The sequence below is a fragment of the Sturnus vulgaris genome, unplaced genomic scaffold (genome assembly GCF_052056855.1).
Source record: "Sturnus vulgaris isolate bStuVul1 unplaced genomic scaffold, bStuVul1.hap1 Scaffold_198, whole genome shotgun sequence".
NCBI classification, from domain to species: Eukaryota; Metazoa; Chordata; class Aves; order Passeriformes; family Sturnidae; genus Sturnus; species Sturnus vulgaris.
This window is the reverse complement of record NW_028276185.1, coordinates 3,990,366-4,015,331: the sequence shown is the minus strand read 5'-3', so window position 1 is coordinate 4,015,331 and position 24,966 is coordinate 3,990,366. Positions and strand designations below refer to the sequence as shown.

The 24,966-nt window shown below is 47.3% G+C and overlaps 1 protein-coding gene across 1 annotated transcript in view; it reads right to left on the bottom strand.

Annotated features, from left to right (window-relative positions):
- Positions 1 to 4,220: 4,220 nt before the first annotated feature.
- LOC148217908 (uncharacterized) overlaps positions 4,221 to 24,966 on the bottom strand; it is a 70,381-nt gene continuing 49,635 nt past the window's right edge. The window contains exon 3 of the mRNA XM_088158326.1: positions 4,221 to 4,653. Coding sequence (XP_088014452.1) covers positions 4,221 to 4,653 — 433 coding nt within the window. The remainder of the gene's footprint in view (positions 4,654 to 24,966) is intronic.

Here is a 24,966-nt window from a genome sequence, read left to right as displayed (position 1 = left end):
GAGTGCAATAGCTCTGAATACACGTTGCCATCTCCCAGAGGAAGTTAAAAACCCATGAATTCCTCACCTTATCAACCCACAAAATGAACTGGATAATAGTCACAGTAGCCTTAGTGATAGGACCCATGTTCAAATAAGGGCCTGCAAATGGGAGAGATGTAGCTGTGACCACGTGCAGCCCAAACCAGGGTAAGCTGGACAACATGGTGTCACCTAAAACACAAAATCAGGTCGCTCAAGAACTGTTATTGCTTTTCCAGCCTTTCCACTCAATGCCCACAGGTTCCACCGTTGGGTGTCAAAATCACTCCTGGTTTGAATAAAATACAGGTGTGTGCTAGGGAAAACAGGGCCTTCCCTTGAAATGGAGAAAGCAAATCTCTCCCTCTGAATGAGTATAATCTTGAAATTAAGGGGCTCTCAGGTCAAGATATGGGGATAGGAATGACAGTTCTTTACTAGTATATCTAAGAAGACAAACAGAAGAACAACTCTGGAATTAACAAGAAGCAGAACAGGAACCCAGTTCCAGTCCTTCTGGGCCTCAGGCACTTTTCCCCTGTGCTGCAGTCACCGTCACCGCTGGCAGTGAGCGCTGGCAGATTCCCGGTGGACGGGGCAGATGTGACGATCCCGGCACCTGCAGGGGCACTGGGGTGATGGCAGCTGTGTCCCAGATGGGAAGGGATGGAGGAGAGGCAGGATGCTGGGAAAACAGCAAGCTGAAGCAGGAGGGCGTCCAAGCAGGGCTGTGGGGTCCAAAACAGAGAGGCAGCTCCCGGCGTTGGGATGGTGGGGGGGTAGCAATGACCTTTCTGCTCCGAGAGCCAAAAGCGAGCGAGAGCCAGCAACTGCCCCCCACCCTCCTTTACCTGCTTCCAATCTCACCGTGTTCCCCCTTTCCCTCCCCCCACCCTCCGAGAGAAACTCCCAAAAAACCAGGGACGCTCTCCCTGGTGCTGGGACCCAACCATCAGTGCTTCTTAGCATGTCAATGGGAAAAAATTCCACAGGCAGAGAGGAAAGGAAAAAACAACCCCCAACAGACGCTCATCCAGTTCTTCACTGATTTGAGGTTTATCAGCTGTTGCAGGCACTGGGATGATGGTACAATGTTTTAATGCTTGTTAATCATCTAATTTCACAAGTGTTATTAATTATATCTGTTATCGGAAATGTTTTGTATTGTTGTATCAGAATTATTCCCAATTACTCTAAGTTTTTGGTTTTACTACATGTATTGTTTTGTTTTGAACTTCCTTTCATGGCAAAATCATGCATGCTGTTTTTAAAACAAAGAAGGTGGAATTAGCTCTAAATATTTATATATTTATAATTTTTTTTTCAGTATTAATACCAAAAAAAAGTAAAATATTTCTATGTAAGGCTCCTCAGTTGAATGTACAATGACAAAGTCTAATTAATTCATTAACTTAAGGAGAAGGTATGCATGTGTTTTTATCATCAACAAGTTCAAAGCAGTCGCCTGTTTATTCAGCCAAACATCAGTTGCCTCCAAGAAAATGAAGCCCATTGAGAAGCAAAAGAACCTAATCACCATGCAGCCTTCCTGGCCAGAACAAAACCAGAAGTAGGACTGCCAAGACATAGCTGTGTCTGGAAATTTACAGGCAAATTGCCAACAAAAGCCTTGTGTCATCATCATGGTATAGTGTTCCTACTAACCTTCTTCAGTTATTCCCTGTTCCAGGATCCAAGAGCACATTCAGTGATGTCAAAGATCAACATTTCCAGCTAATGGACTATTTGGACTTTAAAACAATGGTCATTTATTTCCATTTCCCTAGGACACACTGGACATTATTCTTTTGTTTTCTCATGCTGTGAAACCCTGTGTCAATGACATGATAGAATTGGCTAAGTTTTGTTGATTGTAATCGGTCTTTTATGTATCTTATCCCTTATCTAACAGATAACCAGTGATAACCTTAATGAGAGAACACCCTCACAAGAGAGAGCTATTTTATCATCAGAACATATGAGCCTTCTTTGAATTAATGAAAAAGGGTGAGATGCTGCAGTCAGGTAGACAAATTATAAAAGGAAGGCTTCATAAAATCAGGTCTTGCTCTCTGCTAAATTAATAGCTAGCCTGTCATTTCTATGTGCAGCTAAGTAACTTGCTTGTTCCCAGGTGAAAACAATCTTAAGCATGAAAACAATGAACACAACAAGCTATTCTGGTAAGAGAACCATTTGCACCTGCAAGAAATAAGAAATCTGTCGTGCTGGGGACAAGGACGTTCATTCCCTTCCAGGAGCCCAATGCCCGGCTGGGGCTCCAGGGCAGGGGGTCCTTGAGCAGCTGCCCCAGAACCTCCGCCAGGGTCTCCCAGCGCAGCCGGAGCCGCTCGGCCTGGGGTCCCCAAAGGCCTCAGCGAGCCCCAAGTCCCTGCCAGGAACCCTCAACTCCCTCCAAGCCAGCATCCCCCACAGCCCCTGCAAGTTCCCCCCATGGCACCGGCCGTGGCCGTGTCCCCACATGTCACTGGCCATGTCCCACCATGTCCTCACCCATGGCTGTGTCCCCACCATGTTTCCATCCCTGTCACTGTCCCCCACATCTCCATCCATGCCTGTGTCCCCCCATGTCCCCACGAATGGCCACGTCCCCCTCCATGTCCATGTGTCCCCATGTCACTCTCCATGTCTGTGTCCCACCATGTCATTGTCCCCCCATGTCCACACCCATGTCTCAGTTCAGTGTCTTTATTTTCACCCCAGTGTTGGATGTTTTAAAGGGATGAAGAGAAATTAAAAGCAAATCAAGGCCAAAATAAAATAATTTTTGGAGGAGTTTCCACCCCACTGTCTCCAAAATCTTGGTCTTTGCCCCAGTCCGTCACCATTTGGCTGCGGAAGACACCCTCGGGCAACAGGAAATCAAAATCCTGGAATCACTGAGGTTAGATGCAGTGGTTTTGGTTTATTAATTTGAAAATGTTTTTGTTTTGAAATAGGAATAGGACAAAGGTAAAAAACAGGTTTAACTTTAAATGGTAGAAACAGAAATTTTATTAATAGAAACTGTAAGAAAAAAACTTAGAATAATGAACAGTTTTCTTGTGGTTTTGATGTTAGTGATTAGCTGCCCAGGAGAATGGAAATCTGATTACTATCTAAAAACCCTTTTTTCAGATTAACAGTTTTTCACATAACTTTTATTAAGTACTGTGTTAATTTAAAAGGCACACTTTAAGGATTATAACAGTTTAAACAAAAAAACAGTTTATTTTTGATTACAGAGATTTTTTTCTTTTTCTTGGGGGAACAGTAGGGTTTTTCATTATTTAAACAGGAGATTACAGCAATCTTAACATTTGTTTACTTTAATATAAATGCTCTTGTTTATATGTACAGTTAGATCAGTCATATTCACTTCAAAATACTTTTATGTGTTGTGGATGAAACAAGAGGCTTTTCTCCATAGTTAAAAAAAATAAATTTTAGCTCACTACTTTTCTCCTTTCTTTATTTCATATTTGACTTTTCTTTTTGTTTGATTTCGGTGTTTTTATAATGTTTCTGTATGTATGACTATTTTGGTGGGTTTTTTTTGGTTTTGTTTGTGTTTTGGTTGTTTTTGGGTTTTTTGGGGTTTTTTTAGGAGAGAGAATAAAGTATCTGTAAAGTTTTATTCTGGGCATTCCAAGAGTTAATACCTTGCCCGGGCAGCAGAGGGTTTTATGATTTTTTTCCATGTGGGGCAGTCAGAGTTATTTACAATAAAGAGTCTTTCAAGGCCACGCTGGGGGCTGGGTGAGGACTGTAGGGTTTAGTCAGAGGAGCCGTGATGAGTTTCTGGTTTCATGGCTGTTCTCCAGCGCCCGCTGCACTCAATTCCAGCCACGGGCCGGGGGTTCCTCCTCCACCCTGCCCAGCAGGGCACCACCAGAAGATAGGATTGAACACAGAAGATTTTCTGGGGTTGAATGGCAACAAATCCACTCTCCCCAAGGAATTGCCAAAGTTGTTTTGCATCCTGATGGACGTTCCTGCCCCTGCATTCATCCAGGTGCCCACAGGGAGACAGGAAGATGTGGAGCCCCCCCCAGCCAGGTGTCTTCCCAACACGGATCACCAGGGCTCTGCCCAAGGGGGGTCACTGGGGATCATCCAACACCGATCCTCCCATGGGGGATGGAGCTGGAGCAGACCAAGAAGCTCTTCCCACACTCGGGGCACTCACAGGGCTTCCCTTAGTGGTGATTCCGTTGGTGTCGGGTCAAGTGAGAGCTCCTGGAGAAGCTCTTCCCACACTCAGGACACTCGTAGGGCCTCTCCCCAGTGTGGATGCGCCGGTGGACAGCGAGGATGTCGTTGCGTTTGAATCCCTTCCCGCAGTCGGCGCAGCGGAAGGGCCTCTCCTCTGTGTGAATCCGCTCGTGTTTGAGGCAATCGGAGCTGGTGTGAAACCTCTTCCCACACTTGGGACACTCGTAGGGCCTCTCCCCAGCGTGGATGTGTCGGTGTTTCTTCAGGTAAGACATCCACCCAAAGCTCTTCCCACATTCCAAGCAGGTGTAGGGCCGTTCCCCTGTGTGGATCACCTGGTGCTGCATCAGATGAGAAATAGTCCTGAAGCTCTTCCTGCATTTCCCACACTCATAGGGCCGTTCTCCAGTGTGGGTCACCTGGTGCCGGATCAGGTCGGACCTCCAGCTGAAACCCTTCCCACATTCCAAGCACTTGTGGGGCTTCTCCCCTCCAGGAGGCTTCTCCACCAGCTCTGAGCTCTGCCTGGATCTCCGGCCGCCTTCCCGGCTCAGGGAGGGTCTTTCCTCCTCACAGCTCCCTGAGCTGGGTTTGCACCCTCTTCTCGTGAGGGATCTCTGAGGCTTTTCCTCCTCCTCCATCTGCCCACACACTGGGAATGAAAAATCCTGTTATTGGGAAAAAACAAGAAGAGAGAGCTTTGGGATGGGGGGTTCTTCCTTGCCAAAGTGCAACTCAGGAAGTCATTGGGCATCTTGTGTCTGTAAGAACCTCCAAACACCAAGATTCAGCACAAAGATCCTCCAAATATCATGACACAGATCAAAAACCCCCAAATATCAAGATTCAGCCAAAAGCCCCCCAAAATATAAAGATTCAGGCCCCGCAAAGAAACCAAAGCACCAATATTTAACCCAATAAAATCATGGATCCCCTCCCCAGTCACCTGCTGCACGTGGCGAGGGCAAGGCTCCTGGAGCTGGGCGAGAGGCTGCACATACAGGGAGGGGTGGAACCTTGCGATCCTTCCCGTTTCTGCTCCTCCTCCTACTATGTCTCTACTGTTGCTCACACTCCTCTTCCTCCTACTAACCCTCCTTCCTCTGAACAATCCCACCTGTTCCTCCCACGTGCAGTATTTGACCATTTGGTTCTTCAACCCTACTTCTCCTTCCCTTCTCCTGCTGCCCCCAGGCCCAGCACCCACTGCCGGCTCCCTCTTCCCCCCAAACCCACAGCATCCCAGCGCAGGGGCAGCGATGGAGCTGGGGCAGCTCGGGCTGGGGCAGCGCTGGGCTCTCGGCCGCTCCCGCCCGCACTCGCTCCCCACTGCAGCCGCTGCCGCCACCACAGCGCGGGGGGGCCCGGCCTTGGCGCTCCCCCCCTCCCACCTCCCCAAATTCCCATCCAGGGGGGCGCTGGGGCCCGGGCCGGGCGCAGGTGGCTCCAGGTGGGCAACGCTGGGAGCTGCGGCTCTGCCTGGACACTGCTGCGTCATCACCGCCGCGCGCTCTCATTGGCTCAGCGCTGCCCGAGGGGCGGGGCTGCACCAAGCCGGGACACCCTGCTCCAGGGGGGATGGCCCCAAAACGGGGGACCCCCATGCAAGGAACAACAGCAAAGGGTCTCTACAAACACAGGCTGCGAATCCGCTTGGACACAGGGCCGGGGACGTGGACATAAGGAAGTGACAGCAGAAGCCATCAGGGTCAGAAAATGTTATTAATTGACCACACAGACTGCTGCTCAGCTAAGGTCCTGCTCAATTCACGAACTCCCAGAAGAACAACAAACACTTAACAGAGCCACGAATATCACTAGCTATACAAAAGTGGTGTGCATATTAAGGCCCAAGCACCCAGGGGCTCTCACATCCTTACACCATCTTCAACCAGGTGCCCTCCTCACACTGACACCATTCAGTCCTTGATGGCAAAGATGCTTTCTGGGGATGCCCACTCACACAGGATGGTAAACTGGATTTTGCCTTTTAGGGGGAACAAGAGGTAGAAGGGAAAATGGAAAAGACATGGACGGTCCTTCTGCAGGGATGCACGGAAGCACCAGCCTTATTGGGGCAAGCCTTGCAGAAAATATCACAAGAATTTACCCCACCCCCAGGGATTGGGTTAATGCAGGATGTGGATGACTTGCTGCAATCAGGAGGACAAGAAGTGGCAGAAGAAGCCTCTGTGAAATGGCTGAATGTTCAGGCTAAAAAGCATTTCTGAGTATTTGAAAAAAAAGAACAAATGCTGGAGAATAGTTAGACATATTTTGACTGAAGGTTTGTGGTGTATTGACCAAGAGAGGGTCTGGAGAATCTCAGAAGTAATCCAGGACTGAAAAGGAGGTGCAAGAATTCTGAGCATTAATAGGAAATTGCAGGACCTGAATTGAGAGTTCTCTGTTCTATCCATAACATTGTATCACTTTCTAAACCCCAATAGCCTCAATGTTGTGGTATGGACAGAAGGAACAAATAAAATGAAAAACAATAGAGAAAATGAAAATTAAAAATAACAAAATGATTGGTGCCCCAGCTATGGCTCTTCCGTACTCAGAAAATAAATTTGAATCCTAGGTGTCTTATAAGTAAATATTATATTATTGGCTTTTTGCAAATATTAAAATGAATGCTCTCTGTTGGAAAACTTTCCTGTATGAACATAGTTTATTTTAGATCTGCGATTAACACAACTTAGAAATACTAGTGGTAAATATATTTCTTTGAAGTACAACATTTTGATGTAAAAAGCTTTTGTTCATGTAACTAACTCAGAGAATGGTAAAAAAGATAATCAGGAAATTCTTCACATTCTTGGATTATGGGACACCAGAACCCCAGGGAGGGAAAAATAATGATTTACAGGTTGGAGGGGAGTGATTCAGAATAATGCATGAAGGTCTATGAATATGCAACATGTTGCTGCATTTAGGAAGTGTTTTCTGAGTCAGTGTGTGCCCTTGGCTGAAGGCCAAGCATCCGGCCATTATAACCTTTGGCCAGAGCCAGGGCAGATATTCAATTCTCTCCCTTGGAATTGATCTTTGCAATTCCTTACCCTGGGAATTCTCCACCTAGGGCGGGCTGGAGATAAGGGATGTATATTTCAAGCAGTCTGTGGCCAGAATCCTGTCTCTTGTGAAATCTCTGCCACAGGAAGCTGGGCTGGCACAGAGCCTGCCTTGGCACTTTGCTGTTCACAGCATCCACCCAGGACTCTGCCTCTCAATTACACTCACACACTGGGCTGCCTGCAATTCCACTGTTGGAAAGTATACCAAATTTAATTTTTTTTACATTTCATTTTACTAGTCAGGCTCGGTTTGCCTTTCTCTCAGGAAAGAAATTTTAAAAGGTTTTTTCTAAGGAATGTTAGACCACTCAACAGAGATAAGTTTAACATCTCAACAGACTGGGAATAGCCCAAAAGATTCCCACAAAGATAACAACATTCAACAAAACATCAAGGAAACATCAGCAAACATCAAGGAACACCCACCCCAGACACTGCCCCTGGCCCAGATGGAGGCACCTGGTCTGGAAAAGACTGAGAAGGAAATTCAGGAATGTGGATCTAATTAACATCAGGAGAGGAGAAATCCGCCTGCAATACGAAACCAAACACTAAGAACTACACAACCTGGAAGCAATAAACACTAAACCAATGGATTTCAATGGGTTCAGACTGTAAAAAGTTTAGGAAAAATCTAGTAAAATTTACATCTCATGGAATGATTTTCTCTGCATACCCGGGCTATGTGTGGATGAAATTATTTCTGTTGCACATCCTGACCACGATCAAGTAATGCCTTGACTCTCTAACATTAAGATATTGTTAGAGAGTTTTTGTTTTTCCTGCAGTTTCAGTAACAAGACTACACCATTAGAAATTTTTTTCATAATAATCCTACTTTTATATTCTGAGTTAAGTTTGGACCAGGGGTGTGAGAGTCAATTTTTACTCCTAGGAGAAGAAGTAGAAAAATCTTGATTGCATTGGAATTTCTTTGTGTGTATTTATGGGTGGCTCTTAATGATGGCAAAATTTCAGAAAGGGTTTTTCGATGCTCACCTTTATGTTGCATTTTGAAAAACTAGAAGAGTATTAATGGTGAGGCTTTAACACATAAACAGTTAATACAAAATTGTTTTAAAAAAAGAAAAAATTAAAAAAAAAAAAAAATGTGGGGGTGCACTTGTGGATAATCTAATGGCTGCTCTGGAATAGAAGCATTGGATCCAGGCACATCCAGGACAGGAGCTTTAGAAATGCAAATTAACCCTGCTAGGGCAATGTGTGCACAATGAACCAGGATCTTCATGCCTGGGGGAGGAATTTCGGTGACTGCCTCTGTCCCTCACCGCAAGCTCTGCCTGCTTGCACAGATGGAATTTGCACAACTAAAGGCAGAGCCCATAGTGAGGATATCTGACTGCAACAGAAATTGGTTAAGCTGCAAAGGGAAACAGGAAACGGAGAATGTTGGAAAAGCTTTACTAAAAACAGTGGGGGGAAATCATCCCTCTCCCTGCTCCAACCTGTGCTGTCACTGTCCAGGTTATATAGGGTGTATTGGGGCACTGGGGTGTTTTTGGTGCCATAAGTTCAGGGAAATGAGTTGGAAATCCAAGTATGTGGTGATTTAATTAGAGAAAAGTGGTCAATTGATGCAGCCCTAGATGGAGGGAGCATCCAAAAACCCAAAAAAGATGAACAGACACGAGAGCCAATCCTACAACACCATGGACCAGCCCCTGGGAATCCTAACGAATTCATATCAGGACACAGAAAATCCATCCATAATTTGAGTGGCATAATTAGGGTAAAAAGCGTCTTCAAAATAATAACCAACCAGACAGCTCCACCTCCTGACCTTCCTGACGACCAATCCACTGAAATAAGGAAGGAGACATTTCACATGGGATAGGATCAGATTATCTATTAACAGAAGGAGGAGGAGTTTACGGAAAATTACATGACTCAAACTGCTGTTCACAAATAGATGATAACTGAAAAGTGGTTAAACAGATAACAAAGGAGATAAGAAAATAGCTCGTATTCCGGAGAAAGGATGGGAATGGGACACGTTTTCGTGGTTCCCTGGCAGACCATGGCTTAAACGAATGCTGCTCCTCCTCTGACGTGCTGCAGCAACTCTCATTTTTTACCATGCACGACACCTTGCTCCAAGGAGGACGCAGGAAAAGAGATTGAGTCAATGGAAATTAAAAGTTTGTAAAGGCAATTCTTGAGAAAATAAGAAAAGGAGGGATTGCAAGCAGTAAGATTAATATCGTAGTGGGGGGTGCATATTAACGAGGACATGCAGTAGGCGGATCGGGAAGTCTGAACCTTCCAAAAACGTAAGCCAGAGGGGAATGGGAGAGGGAGATGCAGACGGGAAAATGAGGATAAAAAGGAGGCTGCGCTTTAGAGACCGCATGGCAAATGCCGCATGGCGTCTCCCTTTGTCCATCAATAAAGTCACTTTTACAGGACTCCTCTGTCTCCTGCGGGCACACAAACCTCTGGCCACGGGAATTTTCCCGCACAGCCCCGGGCACAGGGCAGACACCTCTGTGCCACCCACAGCAACCGGGACGAGCCAGCGCTGCTCCGGCACCGGCTCCTGCCGAGGCCCCAGCGGGAAGGAGACCGCGGGCAGCCGCTCCCGCAGCGCCCTCAGCCCAGCGCCAACACGGGCCGGCACCGGCACAACCAACCCGCCAGAGCCCCCTGCCGCCCCCGAGGCCCGCAGCGAGCCCCGAGCCCCCGCACAACCGAGCGCGGCTCCCACCTGCGCTGGGGCCGCCTCCGAGCTCTGCCGCCGCCTCCCCGGGCTCCGGCCGCTGCCGCCGCTGCCGGGCCCGCACAGACGCTGCCACAATGGCGCCTTTGCTGCTCTGCCCAATCAGCGCGCGACAACCAGGAGTGACATTGGCACAATCAGCCAATGGCAGCGAGGGCCGGGCTCTGCACACGGCCCAGCCTCGGCCCGCGCTCTCAGGGCCCCCCGGGCTGTGGGAGGGCAAAGGCGGAGATGAGGAACAGCCCTGGAACGGGCCCGGGCCGAGCAGCCATTGGCCTGGAAACACAAACAAAGTTCTCCTCAGCTCCCGGCACGCCTTTCCCAGCCCTGCGTGTTCACTGGCTCCGGCTCAGTGGAAATCCCTGGAACCTCATTTCTCTTACCCCTAATTAGGAGCCTCAGTGTATGGCTTTGATTTCCCCCAAAAAGAGAAACTGCCCCAAACCCCTGTGGTTGCAAGGAGCAGTGTGATAAATGTTATTCGTGCTAATTAAGTTGTAACTATATTAACAAAATTGTATTTAGATCAATAAAAGACTATTGTTACAGAGTGAAAGGGGGGGAGATGGGTGAAACAGGACAAAAGACATCTTCCAGATGTTGGGAGTCGAAGAAGGAGGTTGGAAGAAAGTCAGATAAGAATAGAAGAAGGACGTAGGTCTGATAAGCAGCATCTAGAAATACAGCTTCGACCTTGAAATGGGCAAAAATGGAATAATTCCAAGCATGGGACTTAATTAAAGTCATGTTATGGAAAACATCTGCTCAGTCACACAGGGCGCCTGCGCTACCTGCAGGTCACACCTCGGTCACTGATGAAGATGATGAACCTTCACCGGAAATAAGACCCTTAAAAGGATAAGAGACCCCCTAACCCATTAGTAGAGCATGCGCCGTGCAGTATAGTTACGTAGATCTTAGGAATAGAAACTAGGAGGAGTTTTCTAGAAACTTCTGTAGCCTACAGTATATAAGTGGGATTGTTAGCCTGGATGCTTTGATACGTGAGGAATGGGAGCCACTCCCCGTATCCCCGGTCGGAGGGGGCCCCTCCCCGGTCGGTTTTGCTTATGCTTTATATGAACCTCAATTATACTAAATTACTTACTGCCAAATTTTGTATATTCTTAAATATATGCACTTTGATTGTTTCATCTCCAATACTTTAATTGTCATCTCCAATACTTTGATTGTATTCATTTTGTTACTATTAAAAACTTACTATTAAATTTAATCTTGTTGCTTGATAAATTGGAAAAAATAGAACATCATTCATAACAGGGTTTTTTAAAGTCTCATAGGTTTATTAAACTTTAGCATAAAAATGCAACAAAAGACTGAATAAGGAGAAAAATCAGCGCAGGTAGCACAGGACTAAAGCAGCAGACCCGGGTGTGATTTGGGGGCCCAGGGGGCTCCCCGGGCCGCCCCCGCCCCCCCGATCTCGGCCAACGGGTGCGAGCGGCGCGGCCCCGCTGCTGAGCACTGACCCCGCCCCGGGGGCCGCCGGGACCCCCCCGGAAAAAACCCGCACCTGCACCCCCCCTTCAGTCCCTCCGACCTTCCCAGTCCTGGGGGAAAAGGGGGAAAGGGGAGGACCTGGGGCGGGATCACCCGGAGACCCCCGGGGTGAGGAGCAGGAGGGGAGGGGTTGGGCTCGCTCTGAGTGGGGGTTCCCGCGCGAGGATTTCGGGGGGGTTCGCTCGAGGAATTTTGGGGGTCCTCGTGCGACGGATCCTCGTGCAAAGGGCTCCTCTCGTGCCACCGTCTCCTCGTGTCACCCAGACCAGTTTGGGGAGCTCTTTGTGTCACCCAGAGGAATCTGGGGGATCCTAGTGTCACTGAGAGCCCCACGAGTGTCACCAAGAGCTCCCCGAGTGCCACCAGGAGGAACGGGGAGATCCCTCGTGTCACTGAGAGCCCTGCGAGTGACACTGAGAGCCCTGTGTCACCAAGAGCCCCTCAACTGCCCCCAGCTCCTTGTGCCACCAGGAGCCCCTGGAGTGCCACCAGCTCCTCGTATCACCGAGAGCCCCTCGTGCCACCAGGACCTCGTGCCAGAGAATTTGGGCAGAGTCTCTGTGCCACCCGGAACCCCTGAGTGTCACCAGCCCCGTGCCAGGGTCCCCTGTGTCACCGGGGTCTCTCTCTGTGTCACACACCAGGAATCGACCCCCCCTCCGAGCACCAGGACCCCCGAATTTAACCGTCCTCGTGCTCCGGGACCCCTCAGGACCCTCGAGTTTCCTCTCTCCCCTCCTCGTGCACCGGCATCACCGGACCGCCCCCCCTTTCCCGAGGAATCGCCGGAGACCCCCTCCATCAATCACCGGGCACCGGCACCACCAGAGGAACTCCCCCATCAATCAGCACCGTCACCGTGCACCGGGACTCCCCCTCCCCATCGAGCAGTGACACCCCCTCATCGTGCACCGGGACCGCCGGACCCCCCTCAAACATCGCCAGCCTCGGGCACCGAGATCACCGGAGACCCCTCCATGAGTCACCGGGACCCCCCGTCATGCACCAGGACCAGCGGAGACCTCCCCAGGAATCACCGGACACCCCCTCACGAATCACCGGGCACCGGGACGCCCCCTCGGGCACCGGGACTGGACCTCCCCCCCCTCGTGTACCGACCACCCTCCGGTGCACAGGGCCCGGACCCTCCTTTGTGCCCCCCCTGCCCATCCCGGGGATTCCGCCCCTCCCCTTTGACTTCTCCCGGGAACAGGAGCGGGAATGGGGGGGGGCTGTGAGCTGGGGGGGCACCGGGGTGTCCCCAGCACCGGGGGGCGTCCCTTGGGGCTCGCTCCTTTCCCCTCTCTCCTCCTCCGGTTATCACCAGGGACCCCCCCCAGTTTACCGGGGTTCCCCCTATTCACTGCCCCCCCGTTCACCAACCCCCCCAAAGCGCTGGGACCCCCCGGATACTTGGGACCACCCCAGGGCGGCAGGACCCCCCCTCACTCACCGCCCCTCCCCCATCCATGGGACCCCCCCCCACTCACCGCTCCCCCCCCGTCACCAGGACCCCAAAATCCATGGGACTCCCCCCACACTCATCAAGACTCCCCCCAAATCCATGGGACCCCTCCCTCCCCCCCACTCACCACCCCCTTCTCAGCACTCCCCGGGCCCTCCCCATTGATCGAACGCCCCCATGGCCCCCCCAGCCCCTCGCCCTCGCATTGGGCCCCCCCGGGGCCGAGGCAGAGCCCTCCCTGAGGGACACCCCTCATCCCCGGCCTGCAGCCGCCCATGGAGCCGCTGACCACAACTCCCTGCCTGCGTCCATCCGGCCAATTCCTCTGGCCCCGCACAGCCCAGCCTGCAAAGCCAGCACCTGCTGGGCACCTGCTCCATGCCACTTCCAGGGGCTTGGGCTGCTGAAGGGGTGCTGGGCTGGGCCCTTTGTGACACAGGGCCGTTCTATCGGGTTCCTGGGTGCTGTTGGCCATTCTGTTGTCCTGGTGACATGGCACAGCCCCGCCCTGCAGGGGTATATACGGGGCACAGGGCCCTGCGCTGCCCAGGGCCAGGAGTGCCACTGGCTCAGGAGGAAGCAGCTCCTGGGATCTCTGTGCTCCAGACGATGGTACACATGGAGGAGGAAAAGGTGAACCCTGTGATAAACGAGAGACAAAAGTCTCGATATTCAGCAAAATTTAGATTGCTTTATTTGATATAGAAAGAGCAAGCAGCGCTGGGGAACGTGAGGGGTCACCGCCCACTCCACGCTCCACCGAACCTTGGTTTGCAGCCCCTTCTTATACTGTGGGTTCTCGTACACAAATTCACAAAGCCTTTGGGTGATAATCAGTCACAGATAGCCATCCGGTCCTTCTAGATAAGCACCAGAGAAGTTCTGGGAGTCTGGTCCTTGAGATAGGCAGTATTGATTAGACAAAGGCAGGAAGGGCTTTTTGGGAAGTCTGATTTTGCAAGCTGGTAGTCGATACAACTTATTTGAAAAACATAACATAATATATTATAATGTAAGATAATACAGCATAATATAACATAACAATGTGATTTTAAACAGAATTATTTTATCATATAATTTCCTTTGTCTAGTGTCCATGCTTCATTTCAGAGCTTAGTATTCTGGTTTATACAAACCACAATGCTTTTGTGATTAACACGAATCTTTTATCAATTGTCACAATTTCCTCCACTTCTCTTTTTTTATCCCATTGATTCGTGTTCTGGCTTCAGATTTTGTCAATACCTCTTTTACTAGATTTAATTCATGTACTGTCATTAATTTTGTTGCCTTCTCAGGGTCTCTTGGTATTGTAGCAACTTGCATTCCTTGAACCACCGACTGGATTAGTCGAATGAAGCATGGAACAAGACAAGGGATGAACAGTAGTCCTAATAATGCACATGTTAGCATAAACCTTAATTTTTTCAACCAAGCTCCCCCCCAACAGGTTATTCCACCAATTATCATTAAGCATATTGTTTCAGGTTTGTACAGTACATGGGCTAATCGTTTTATTTCTTCTGCAATTTTAGTAATTACTTGACCATTATCATCAATTTCTAAGCAGCATTCAGAATTATTAAACTTCCCACACACTCCCCCTCGATATTTCTGTTTGATTTCACTGTAGCAACTGCTCTGGCCCTAATCCTCCCCCGCCCTGCATGGCCATTGTTCAGTCATCTGCATTCCTCTACAGATCCAACAATGAGTTAAGTTCAGTAGTAATTTCTTTCATTAATTCTACAAATATTTTTTCCCGAAGTGGTTAATTCCCGTTCGCTGAGTTTTTGTTTTATTCTCTCATACAAGTTAAAACTTCCCCCACGGTTTGTCCTTTTTCCCTTGAACATTTTAGTTATTTTTTTTTTTAATCAATTCCTCCTTGTAGTGATCTTGCACTCCTCCCTGATCTGAATATCCCCACATACCTTCTTTTGGGAAGCAGAGGTGTGTCTCTCCTACTGGGCAACTTTGGTATGCTGATGGAGCCCACCCTCCTTTTCCCAAATTGGTGGCCACTTCTTTCCATAATAGTGCATAATGTGTTTATTACAGCAGGCCGAATTGATGTGTGTGTGGAAGGCAAGGGTGGATACCGTGCATCCCCGTACCCAATTGTCTGGTGACACTTGGAACAAGCATCAGCATTATTTCCTTTTATCATCATTAGCAATGGGATGACTCCCATGACCATTTTCATCCCTCTGCCTCCCTCAAGGCCTACGGGGTTGCTGCCAGTAGCCGAGGTTTGTTTGATCTTCTCGGCAGCAGGGAATATGTCCTGGGCTCTCCCACTTTGTCTTTCTCTTTTGGTAGTGTTTCTTAATTTTGTCCCAGCTTTTAGCTTTAACATTCCAGTACGAGGTACAGCAGTAACAGCTCGGTATACACAACCCTTCCGACACTTTCTTGTCAATACCGCTGTTCTGGTTTTCCTTCTTTTTTTTTTTTTTCCTTATTCCTCCCACCAGTTATGATCATCAATTTCGATTTCTCCTTGTGCTGATAGGGTATTAATACTTTAATAGTTTCCTTACATTCATTTCTTCTACACTGGACACATAATGGGAATGGGGGATACCCACCATAGGAATAACACCACAACAACTCAGTACAATATGGACACCTTTTCTTGATGAACAGGCTACAGCCGGGTTTGGGGCAGGTGACTTTCAGTCCTGATTAGGAGACCTTCGAGACGAATTGATCCGATATTGACATCAAGTCTTCCGAATTCGCCCTTTGAGGTCTCCAGGCTCGGATGTCACTGCCCAACCTGCAGTAGGAGGGGTTACAGGACCCTGGACTCTACTCACATGTGTCCATCCTTTTCAGCTGTCCTCACAGCTGTTTCAGTTGTCAACAGAACTAAATACGGTCCTTCCCATTTTGGATCTAGATTTTCTTCTTTCCATACTTTAATTAACACATGTTGTCCTGGCTTAATTTTATGTATGGCAAATCCTAGAGGGACAGTTTGAGCTAAAATCCCCTTCTCTCTTAATTCTTCCAAGTTTTTGCTGATTGTTATTATGTAATTCTGAAGAGAAGGGTCCTGAACTAAGGTCGGATCAAGGTGTACTCCTTTAGGGTCAGGCATACCATACAGCATTTCATATGGTGAAATCCCCGGTTTTGAATTTGGCATTGTTCGTATATTAGACAGGGCTAGTGGGAGGCACTTTGTCCATGGCATTTTAGTCTCAATCATTAATTTTGACAGCTGTTGTTTTAATGTTTGATTCATCCTTTCAACCCTCCCAGAATTCTGAGGGTGCCAAGGTGTGTGATACTCCCAGCTGATGCCCAGTGCCGGGGTCAGTGACTGCAGCACCTTTGATGTAAAGTGCGTCCCCTGCTCTGAGTCTATGGCTCGAACCAGGCCATACCTTGGGATTATGTGTTCCATCAATATTTTGGCTACCACTTGTGATGTGGCTCTAGCTGCAGGGTATGCCTCTACCCAGTGGGTTAATTGGTCTACTATCACTAGTAAGTATTTCCACCTTCCTATTTTTGGTAATTCTGTAAAATCTACTTGTATTCTTTCAAAGGGTCTGTAAGCAGTTTTCCGTCCTCCTGACGGACCTTGTCACATACCTTTTTTATTAATTTTCTGACAAGTTAAACAACCCTGTACGCTCTGCTTTGCAATATCAAAAATGCCGATGCATCCAAAAAATTTTAAAAATTGGTCTGCTAGTGGTCTGGTTCCCCAATGTGTTTGTTGGTGTAATTGTTCAATAATTTGTCTGGCCTGGGTCTTAGGTAAAATTTCCCTGCCATCTGGTAAAACCCATTTGTTCTCATGCTGTTCTGTCTTTAATTTTTTTATTGCTTCTTTTTCCTGAGGAGTAAATAGCTTCTGTAATTCCTGGTTGGGGCTGAGATTTCTAACTCTAGTACTTAATACAGAAACCGGTTTTTGCTCCAATGCTGCTTTTTTTGCTTCTTTGTCAGCCAGATTATTCCCCCTTGTATGGTAGCTTGTTCCTTTTTAGTGCCCTCTTATGTGTACCACAGCAATTTCAGTGGGGCCCCTAAGAGCCTCTAGTATTCTAACAATTAACTCTTGATGTATCAACCCCCGTCCTTGAGTGTTAATTAACCCCCTTTCTTCCCAAATTTTACCAAATGTGTGGACTATGCCATAGGCATACTTAGAATCCGTATATATCGTTCCTTTTTTACCTTCTAAATAAGACAATGCCCTATAAAGAGCAAATAGTTCACAAGCCTGAGCAGACCCTGCTGCGTTTAAGGGTCCGGATTCAATTAATTTCAATTCTTCTCCTCCTACTATGGCATGTCCTGATTTTCGTTTTCCTTCCACCACTCGAGAAGATCCATCTATAAACAATTTTACTCCATCCTTAAATTCAACTTCTCCCAAGTCAGGTCTAATTTTTGTTTGTAATTCTATAACATCCACACAATCATGTTCTAAATTTTCTCCCAGTTCCCCATATAGGAATTGTGCAGGACTTTGAGCAGTTGTTGCTTTTATCTCCAAATCTGGGGAAGTGATTAGAATAGCTTCATATTTTAATATTCGGGCATCAGTTAACCATTTCTCAGCTTTTTGATTCAGAATTCCCCTTACGTTATGAGGGGTGTGGACCACTAGGGCTGCCCCAAAGGTAATTTTTCGGGCTTCTTCAATTAAAAGTGCTGTGGCCACTGGGGCCTGCAGACAGGTGGGCCAACCCCGACTGACAGGGTCGAGCAGTTTAGAATAAAATCCCACTGGCTTTCGACTGCCTGCCCATTCCTGGGTGAGTACCCCATGTGCTGTTTGATCAGAGGTGTTTACAAATAACTGAAATGGTCTCTCCAAGTCTGGGAGACTGAGTACAGGGGCTTGAATTAAAGCAGGTTTGACCTTTTCAAAACTTTTATCATCCTCTTCTGTCCATTTCAGGCGATTAGTGGTAAGTTTTTCATATAGAAATTTTACTTTCTCACTAAATCCCTCTATCCATTGGCAACAATATCCCAGCAATCCCAAAATTTTCCTCACTTCTTTTTTAGTTTTTGGAGGTCCCAGACTTAATATTCCAGAGATTTTGTTAGGATCCAATTTCTTTTTCCCTTTACTTAGCCAATGTCCCAAATATTTTACTTCTGGTTCTGTGAACTGTAATTTGGCTTTGGATACCTTCAATCCCTGTTGTCCCAAAAAGTTTAAAAGTTTTATAGTTCCATTTCTCGTAGATTTCTCGTCTTTTCCTGCTATTAATAGATCATCTACATATTGTAACAATTTCACCCCGTCGGGTGACTCAAAAGATTGCATTAATTCTTCTAGGGCTTGTCCAAAGAGATTGGGGGATTCTGTAAAGCCCTGAGGCAATAGTGTCCAACGCAGTTGTTGTTTCCTGCCCTTATCAGGATCTTCCCATTCAAAGGCAAAGCAATCTCTGCTACTTTCCTCTAATGGGCATGCCCAGAAGGCATCTTTTAGATCTATTACACTATACCAAGTGTAGTCAGGGGACAACTGGTTTAAGAGTGTGTAAGGGTTTGCTACTACGGGAAATTTGGTAACAGTTCGCTGATTTATAGCCCTCAAATCCTGTACCAATCTGTAATTCCCGTCTGTCTTTCTGACAGGCAGAATAGGAGTATTATGTGGGGACATACATGGTTCCAAAGCCCCCTGTTGCAAAAGGTTTTCTATGAGAGGCTTAAGGCCCCGTCTCCCTTCCAGAGATATTGGATATTGATGAACTCGGATAGGTAAATCGGGATCAGTGATTTTCACTTTGATAGGTTTCATTTTTAACTTCCCTATTTCTCCAGGGGTGTACCACACCTCAGGACATATTTGCTCCTCGTCCTTTTGGGTTAAAGCAAGAATTTTAAGCTGACCTTGGGATACTTCAATTTTCAAATCCAATGCTATTATTAAATCCCTCCCCAATAAATTATTTTCTGCCTCTGGCAGTAACAGCAGATCTTTTAATTTAATTTTGGTTTGGGTCTCAATTTGTACATTTTTAATAATAGGGACCCGAAATGGTTCACCTTTTGCTCCAACCACGAGTGCTGTTTCTCTACTAGGCTCACACCCTTTTGGTAGGTGTTTAATTGTGGATTTTTCGGCTCCTGTATCTACTAAAAATTCCACCTCCTCTCCCTGGGGACCAATCTTTAAATTTATCAAGGGCTCTTTGGATGGTATGGTCCCTAATACATACAGCCCTTGCCACCTCTATTCGTCTTCTTGGAACAATTTTTCATCCCGTATCCGTTCTTTACAGTTTTTCTTTATATGACCTTTCTTGTTACAGTAAAAGCAGGTTCGCCTTGGTGAATTATTTCCTGCTTCATTTCCTTGTTTCGGTGGGGGTTTTAGTGATTTCCCTCCCCCTTTCTGCTGGGTTTCTTTCTGTGTTTCACGAACTGCAGCTATAAAGATTTTTGCTTTTGCTTTCTGCTTTTCTTCATCCCTCCTTACATAAACTTTTTGTGCTTCTCTTAGCAATTCTTGTAACCCCCGATCTTGCCAATCGTCTAACTTTTCTAATTTCTTTCTAATATCTCCCCATGATCGAGCAACAAATTGGGTTTTGAGGAGTGCCTGACCCACTTGTGTATCAGGGTCTATCCCGGAGTACATTTGGAGATCTTTCCTCAGCCTCTCCAACCACTCAGTCGGGGATTCGTCCTTTTTTTGTTGTTCACTAAAGGCTTTATTAATATTTTGTCCTTTAGGAACTGATTCTCAGATACCTTTAACGAGTATCCATCTTAAGTCCATCATATTCTGGCGATGGACATCATTTTGATTATCCCAGTTAGGATTATTTAATGGCCATTTCTGGTCTCCCCTAGGTCCAATCTGATGCTCCCGGTCCCATACCCTCATTCCAGCCTGTCTGATCATTTCCCGTTCCTCCGTGGTGAATAGGATACTTAATATAGATTGTAATTCCATCCAAGTATACATACTTGGTCCGAGGAATTGATCTAGTCTCTCTCTGACACTCCTATAGGATCTTCTAATAGTTTCCCATTTCTTTTTTAAAGTTTCTCACTTCCCCTGTGTTCAAGGGAACATTTACAAATCCAATTAATCCAGCCTGTTGTCCTGCTAATGGCACTTCCCTCAGGGGGTAAAGGCGAGCCTTTGTGTCGTTATCTCCCTCCTCTCTGGTGATACCATCTCTCCTGGTATTCCTTTGACTGGAGCGAGTTCTCAGAGCTATGGGAGTACCAGGAGGAGAAGTGGGTGCGTGGGGGGGTCTCCTGTATTTTCTGTATTATACGGAGGTGGGAGATTATCAAGGGGTTCCCAGGTAACCTTATTTTTATCTTCATCCTCTTTTTCTTTTAAAGTATATATCAAGGATGGCTTGGACTGTTTTGCCCACAGGGCAGCACACTCACATTCCTCTCTGTTAAATGGTTCTTTACAAGCCACATATGTGTTTAATGCCCGACAAATCCAACCCTCAAATGATACGAACATGGGCCAGTATAGGATATCTTTATGGATTATTTCTTTGGTCCATTCCACCATGCAATATTGAATCAATTTTTCTTTACTTCTTCCTCTGTATACCACCCCTGTGTCCCAACATCTTAATATTACTCCCAAAGGGCTGCCTGGTGCTATTTCTGGTAACCTACTTGTCTTTATTTTCCCGGTCTCCTTGTGGACCAAATGAACTTGAACCTCTTCGTGGGTCCCTGGGACTCAGAATCTTACTCTCTCTTTGTCCCATTTTTACCTCAAGGGACTGTCTTGAGGTGTTTGTACTCCCCGATGTGTTCTGCCCGAACCCCTGTCTCTCCTTGGGTCAGGATGGACTGGAACCCGCCTCTACCTGGGCTGGGATGGGAAAAGCAGCTTTTCCCTTCTCCCTCCGTGACTGGTGTGTTGCCATCTGCTTTTCTTTTCCTCCCCCTTCACCCCTCCCCGGGTGCCGCCTCTACCTGGGCTAGGATGGGAAGGACCCAGCCTCTACCTGGGCTAGGACAAGAAAAGCAGTCTCTCCCTTTGTGCTCACTCGCTTCGTCCGGTCACCGGCCAGGTCCCTCGCGGGATGCTGGAAACGCGGATAGAAGGACTCCACTCTCGCTTCGCAGCAAAGGCCACGTCTCATTCAGGCAAGCACACAGTCATCCCCACCAAACCACACAGATACTCACAGTCCGATGCTCCTGTCTGGCTCTTCGTGCACGAGAATTACAGGTGATTTTGCCGCGGTCTTCCGGGGAGATTTTCCTTGCTCAGTCTCTATGGTGCGGGACGTCGATGGGTCCCGAGAATCACTGACGAACCGGGGCCACAGCAGTGGGGCGCCTCCCCGAAATCGCAGTGCCTCTCAGGGCTCCAAGGACGTCCTGGGTTTCGGCACCAAATTGTTATAAATGAGAGACAAAAGTCTCGATATTCAGGAAAATTTAGATTGCTTTATTTGATATAGAAAGAGCAAGCAGCGCTGGGGAACGTGAGGGGGTCACTGCCCACTCCACGCTCCGCTGAACCTTGGTTTGCAGCCTCTTCTTATACTGTGGGTTCTCGTTGTAATCAATAATTTTGGGGGTTTTTTTGCTGTCATAATTTTGCCAGGTAAGCAGTGGTGGTCGAATAAAAATCCTTACACAAATTCACAAAGCCTTTGGTTGATAAGCAGTCACAGATAGCCATCTGGTCCTTGTAGATAACCACCAGAGAAGTTCTGGGAGTCTGGTCCTTGAGATAAGCAGTATTGATTAGACAAAGACAGGAAGGGCTTTTTGGGAAGTCCGATTTTGTAAGCTGGTAGCCGATACAACTTATTTGAAAAACATAACATAATATAACATAATGTAATGTAACATAATACAACATAATATAACATAAGGTGATTTTAAACAGAATTATTTAATCATATAATTTCCTTTATCTAGTGTCCATGCTTCACTTCAGAGCTTAGTATTCTGGTTTAAGCAAACCTCAATGCTTTTGTGATTAACACGAATCTTTTATCAATTGTCACACCCCCAAAATGGGAAAACTGCCCCAAACCCCGGTCGATGAGTGGACGGGAGAGATTTCTGGCAGAAAACTCCCAAAACTCAGAGCAGCATTATGAGAAGTAAATGGAGACCCTTCAAACCAGCTTTCCACACGCCTCCCTCCTTCCAGCTGCACCTCCTACCTCGGCAGTGCAGGGTGGGAGAAACGGCGCTTGCTCTTTTAAAACTTTCAGCAATTTCTTAAACCTTAGAAAAATACAGCAAAAGACTGAATTAGGAGAAATATCAGCGCTGGGAGCACAGGACTAAACCCCCACGTGCTCCCCTACAGAATGGATGTTCTGCCTTTTATGGCCCTGGCCCCTCCCAAAGTCTTGTCACTGAACTCCTTCCCTGCCGTCCATTGCTGGAGACTCCTTTCTTACATCTGCACTGGAGGTCAGGTGTAGGAACAAGCCGGCCCTCCCCAAATGCCCCGACTGCCTGAGCCATGTCGTGACAACAATGCAAGGGGGAGGGGAAAAAGGACTATGGGAGGATATATTACAATAACATCATTATACATCCACAAAACTTATCTTAACATACACACACTGTTCATCCTTTAATTGTGAGAGCCAACCACCACATTGCTCATCTGTAACAACAGCGACTGCACTGGCCCCCCTAGATCAGAGGGGGATGGAGCCAGTGCCAGTCCACCCGAATCGGTGAGGGCAGAGACTACCCCCTGCCCACCTGGGTATTGCATCAGCCCAATACATATTTACAAAAGGCTATACATATTCAAACACTTAAACAGAGTTTCTCCCCTGTCCTACCTTTTTCAAGCATGTGCAGTTTTCCCAGTCCTCATCATTTGTTACTTTTCAATACATTCAACAGGTGTGAATTCCTTCATTGGTTAAATGTTAACATTACAACAACTCTTCACCAACATTCACAACACAACATTTGCATTAAAAGATCTCTAAACTTTAGGAAAACTTCTTTTACAGAAGTCAACCTTATGAAACACATAGTATTCCCTCTAACAATTGCTAAAGCCGACAGTGTAATATATTTATCACAGTGGCCTTGAGATTAGAGCCAGGCTTGGGCTAGGGAGTGTGACTGGGGCTGCCATTGGGTTTAGGACTAAGAACGGTGTTGGCCTTAGGGCAGGAATTGGGGCTGAGCTTGGGAATTCAAGCTAAAGCTGGCATTGGAGTGTGGGCTGGCACTCAAAGCTGCACTTAGGGCTTGAGACTGCCATTGGGATTGGGCTTAGAGTTGCAATTGGGGCTGGCTTTGGGCTTAGGGCTAAACGTGGCATTTGGTTTAGGGCTGAGCATTTGGCAAGGGGCTGGAACTGGGGCTGGGTTTTTCAGTTAGAGCTGGGTTTTAGATTAGAGCTGGAATTGGGGTTAAGGCTAAATGTGCCATTTGCCTTAGGCCTGGCCTTGAGATTGGCTCTGGGACTGCATGAGTCTGGCACTGGGATGAGATTGAATCCAGGAGAGTGAGTGTGTCTCAACATGGAGTGAGATTGAGATCAGGATCAGGATGAGCTTTGGGACCGAGCGCACGCCCAGACGGACAGGGGAGATGTCACTGCAGGATGTCCCTGGCATCGTCACAGCCCTGCTCAGGCACCACCAAAAGGCAGCAGGAGCTGGCTGGTCCCACATCCAGGTGCTCCCAGCTCCGAGAATATCCCTCTGTCCAGTCCCTTTGGCTGTCCTGGACAGGCTCCCTCCGGGCTCTTTGTCACCTCCTCGATGGCAGAGCATGGGATATCGAGTGGCTTCTAGGACCCTGCAGAGTCCTTGAGGAGGGCAAGCCTTGCTTAGCCACAACCAAATTCTCTCCCTGTCATACACAGCATTCCCATCCTGCATCCCATCCCATCCCTGTGCCACTTTCTGGGAAGAAAGGAAGCCCAGTCAAATCCAGAACAGTGGGAACATTCAGACAGTTCTTGAGAAAATCCTCATTTATTTAACACTAATGTTCCTAAGAAATCAGATCTTGATCTGTAAAAACATTCCTGGTAGTCCAGCTTTGCTTTCAAGGACCTGTAATTGTCTGTCGGGAATGCAGCTTTTGTTGTGAGAACCAGTGATTGGCGGGAAGAATGGGACTAAGAGCAAGGAAGGAATTCACTAGGGGAAAAAGAAATGGAAATATGTCAACAGATATACCCTTAAATAGCCCCCTGGGAAGAAAACTAGCCCGGTGGAAATATGACTCCATCACCAAAGAACTTAAGATGATATAGAGTTGTGTAATAGACTGAGAGAGTAATTAAGTCCAACTATGTTTACTGGTCATGGGACGAGTCACATGAGCAAAGGATATGTCAGGTTTTAAACATCCATGTAAAAGCTAAAGAACAGCTCTTGTACAGATCTGGGAGAGGGGATTTCTCACTGAACAACCTTTCTAGCTCTGGCCTCTCAGTCCTGAATCTCAAGGGAAAGCTACTCTGCACCCCATTCCCTACAAACAGAAAACCCTGGGTTTGGGAAAAACACTGGCTTGGGGTGTGCTTTCTTTTCCTCCTCTCTTTTGCTACCTCCTGACTTTTCTCTCTCTCTGTGAACACTAATTTTGCTGTACACTTTCCCTCAGATAATTGAACTGCTTACCACATCAAATGTAACAGTTGTTCTTCACCCAAATTAAACACAAGAAGGTGCTACTTCCCTTTCAGGTTAAAATAAGAGCCTGAATGCAGTGATTTCCAAGTGAATAAATTACCTTTCTCTCTTTCAGTCGGAAATGAGCTACTGCCACCTGCACTTCCCCTTCCCTTCCTCTCCTGAACCACCGAGCAGCCCCAATGGGATGGCAGGAGCTGGGCCTGGGAACTGCTGCCTTTGGAGTTGCATCTCCTCCTCCCGTGGCCGCTGCTCAGAGCCCAGAAGTGCTCTGAGAACTGGAAGTTCTGGCAGCTGGGTTAGAGCCTA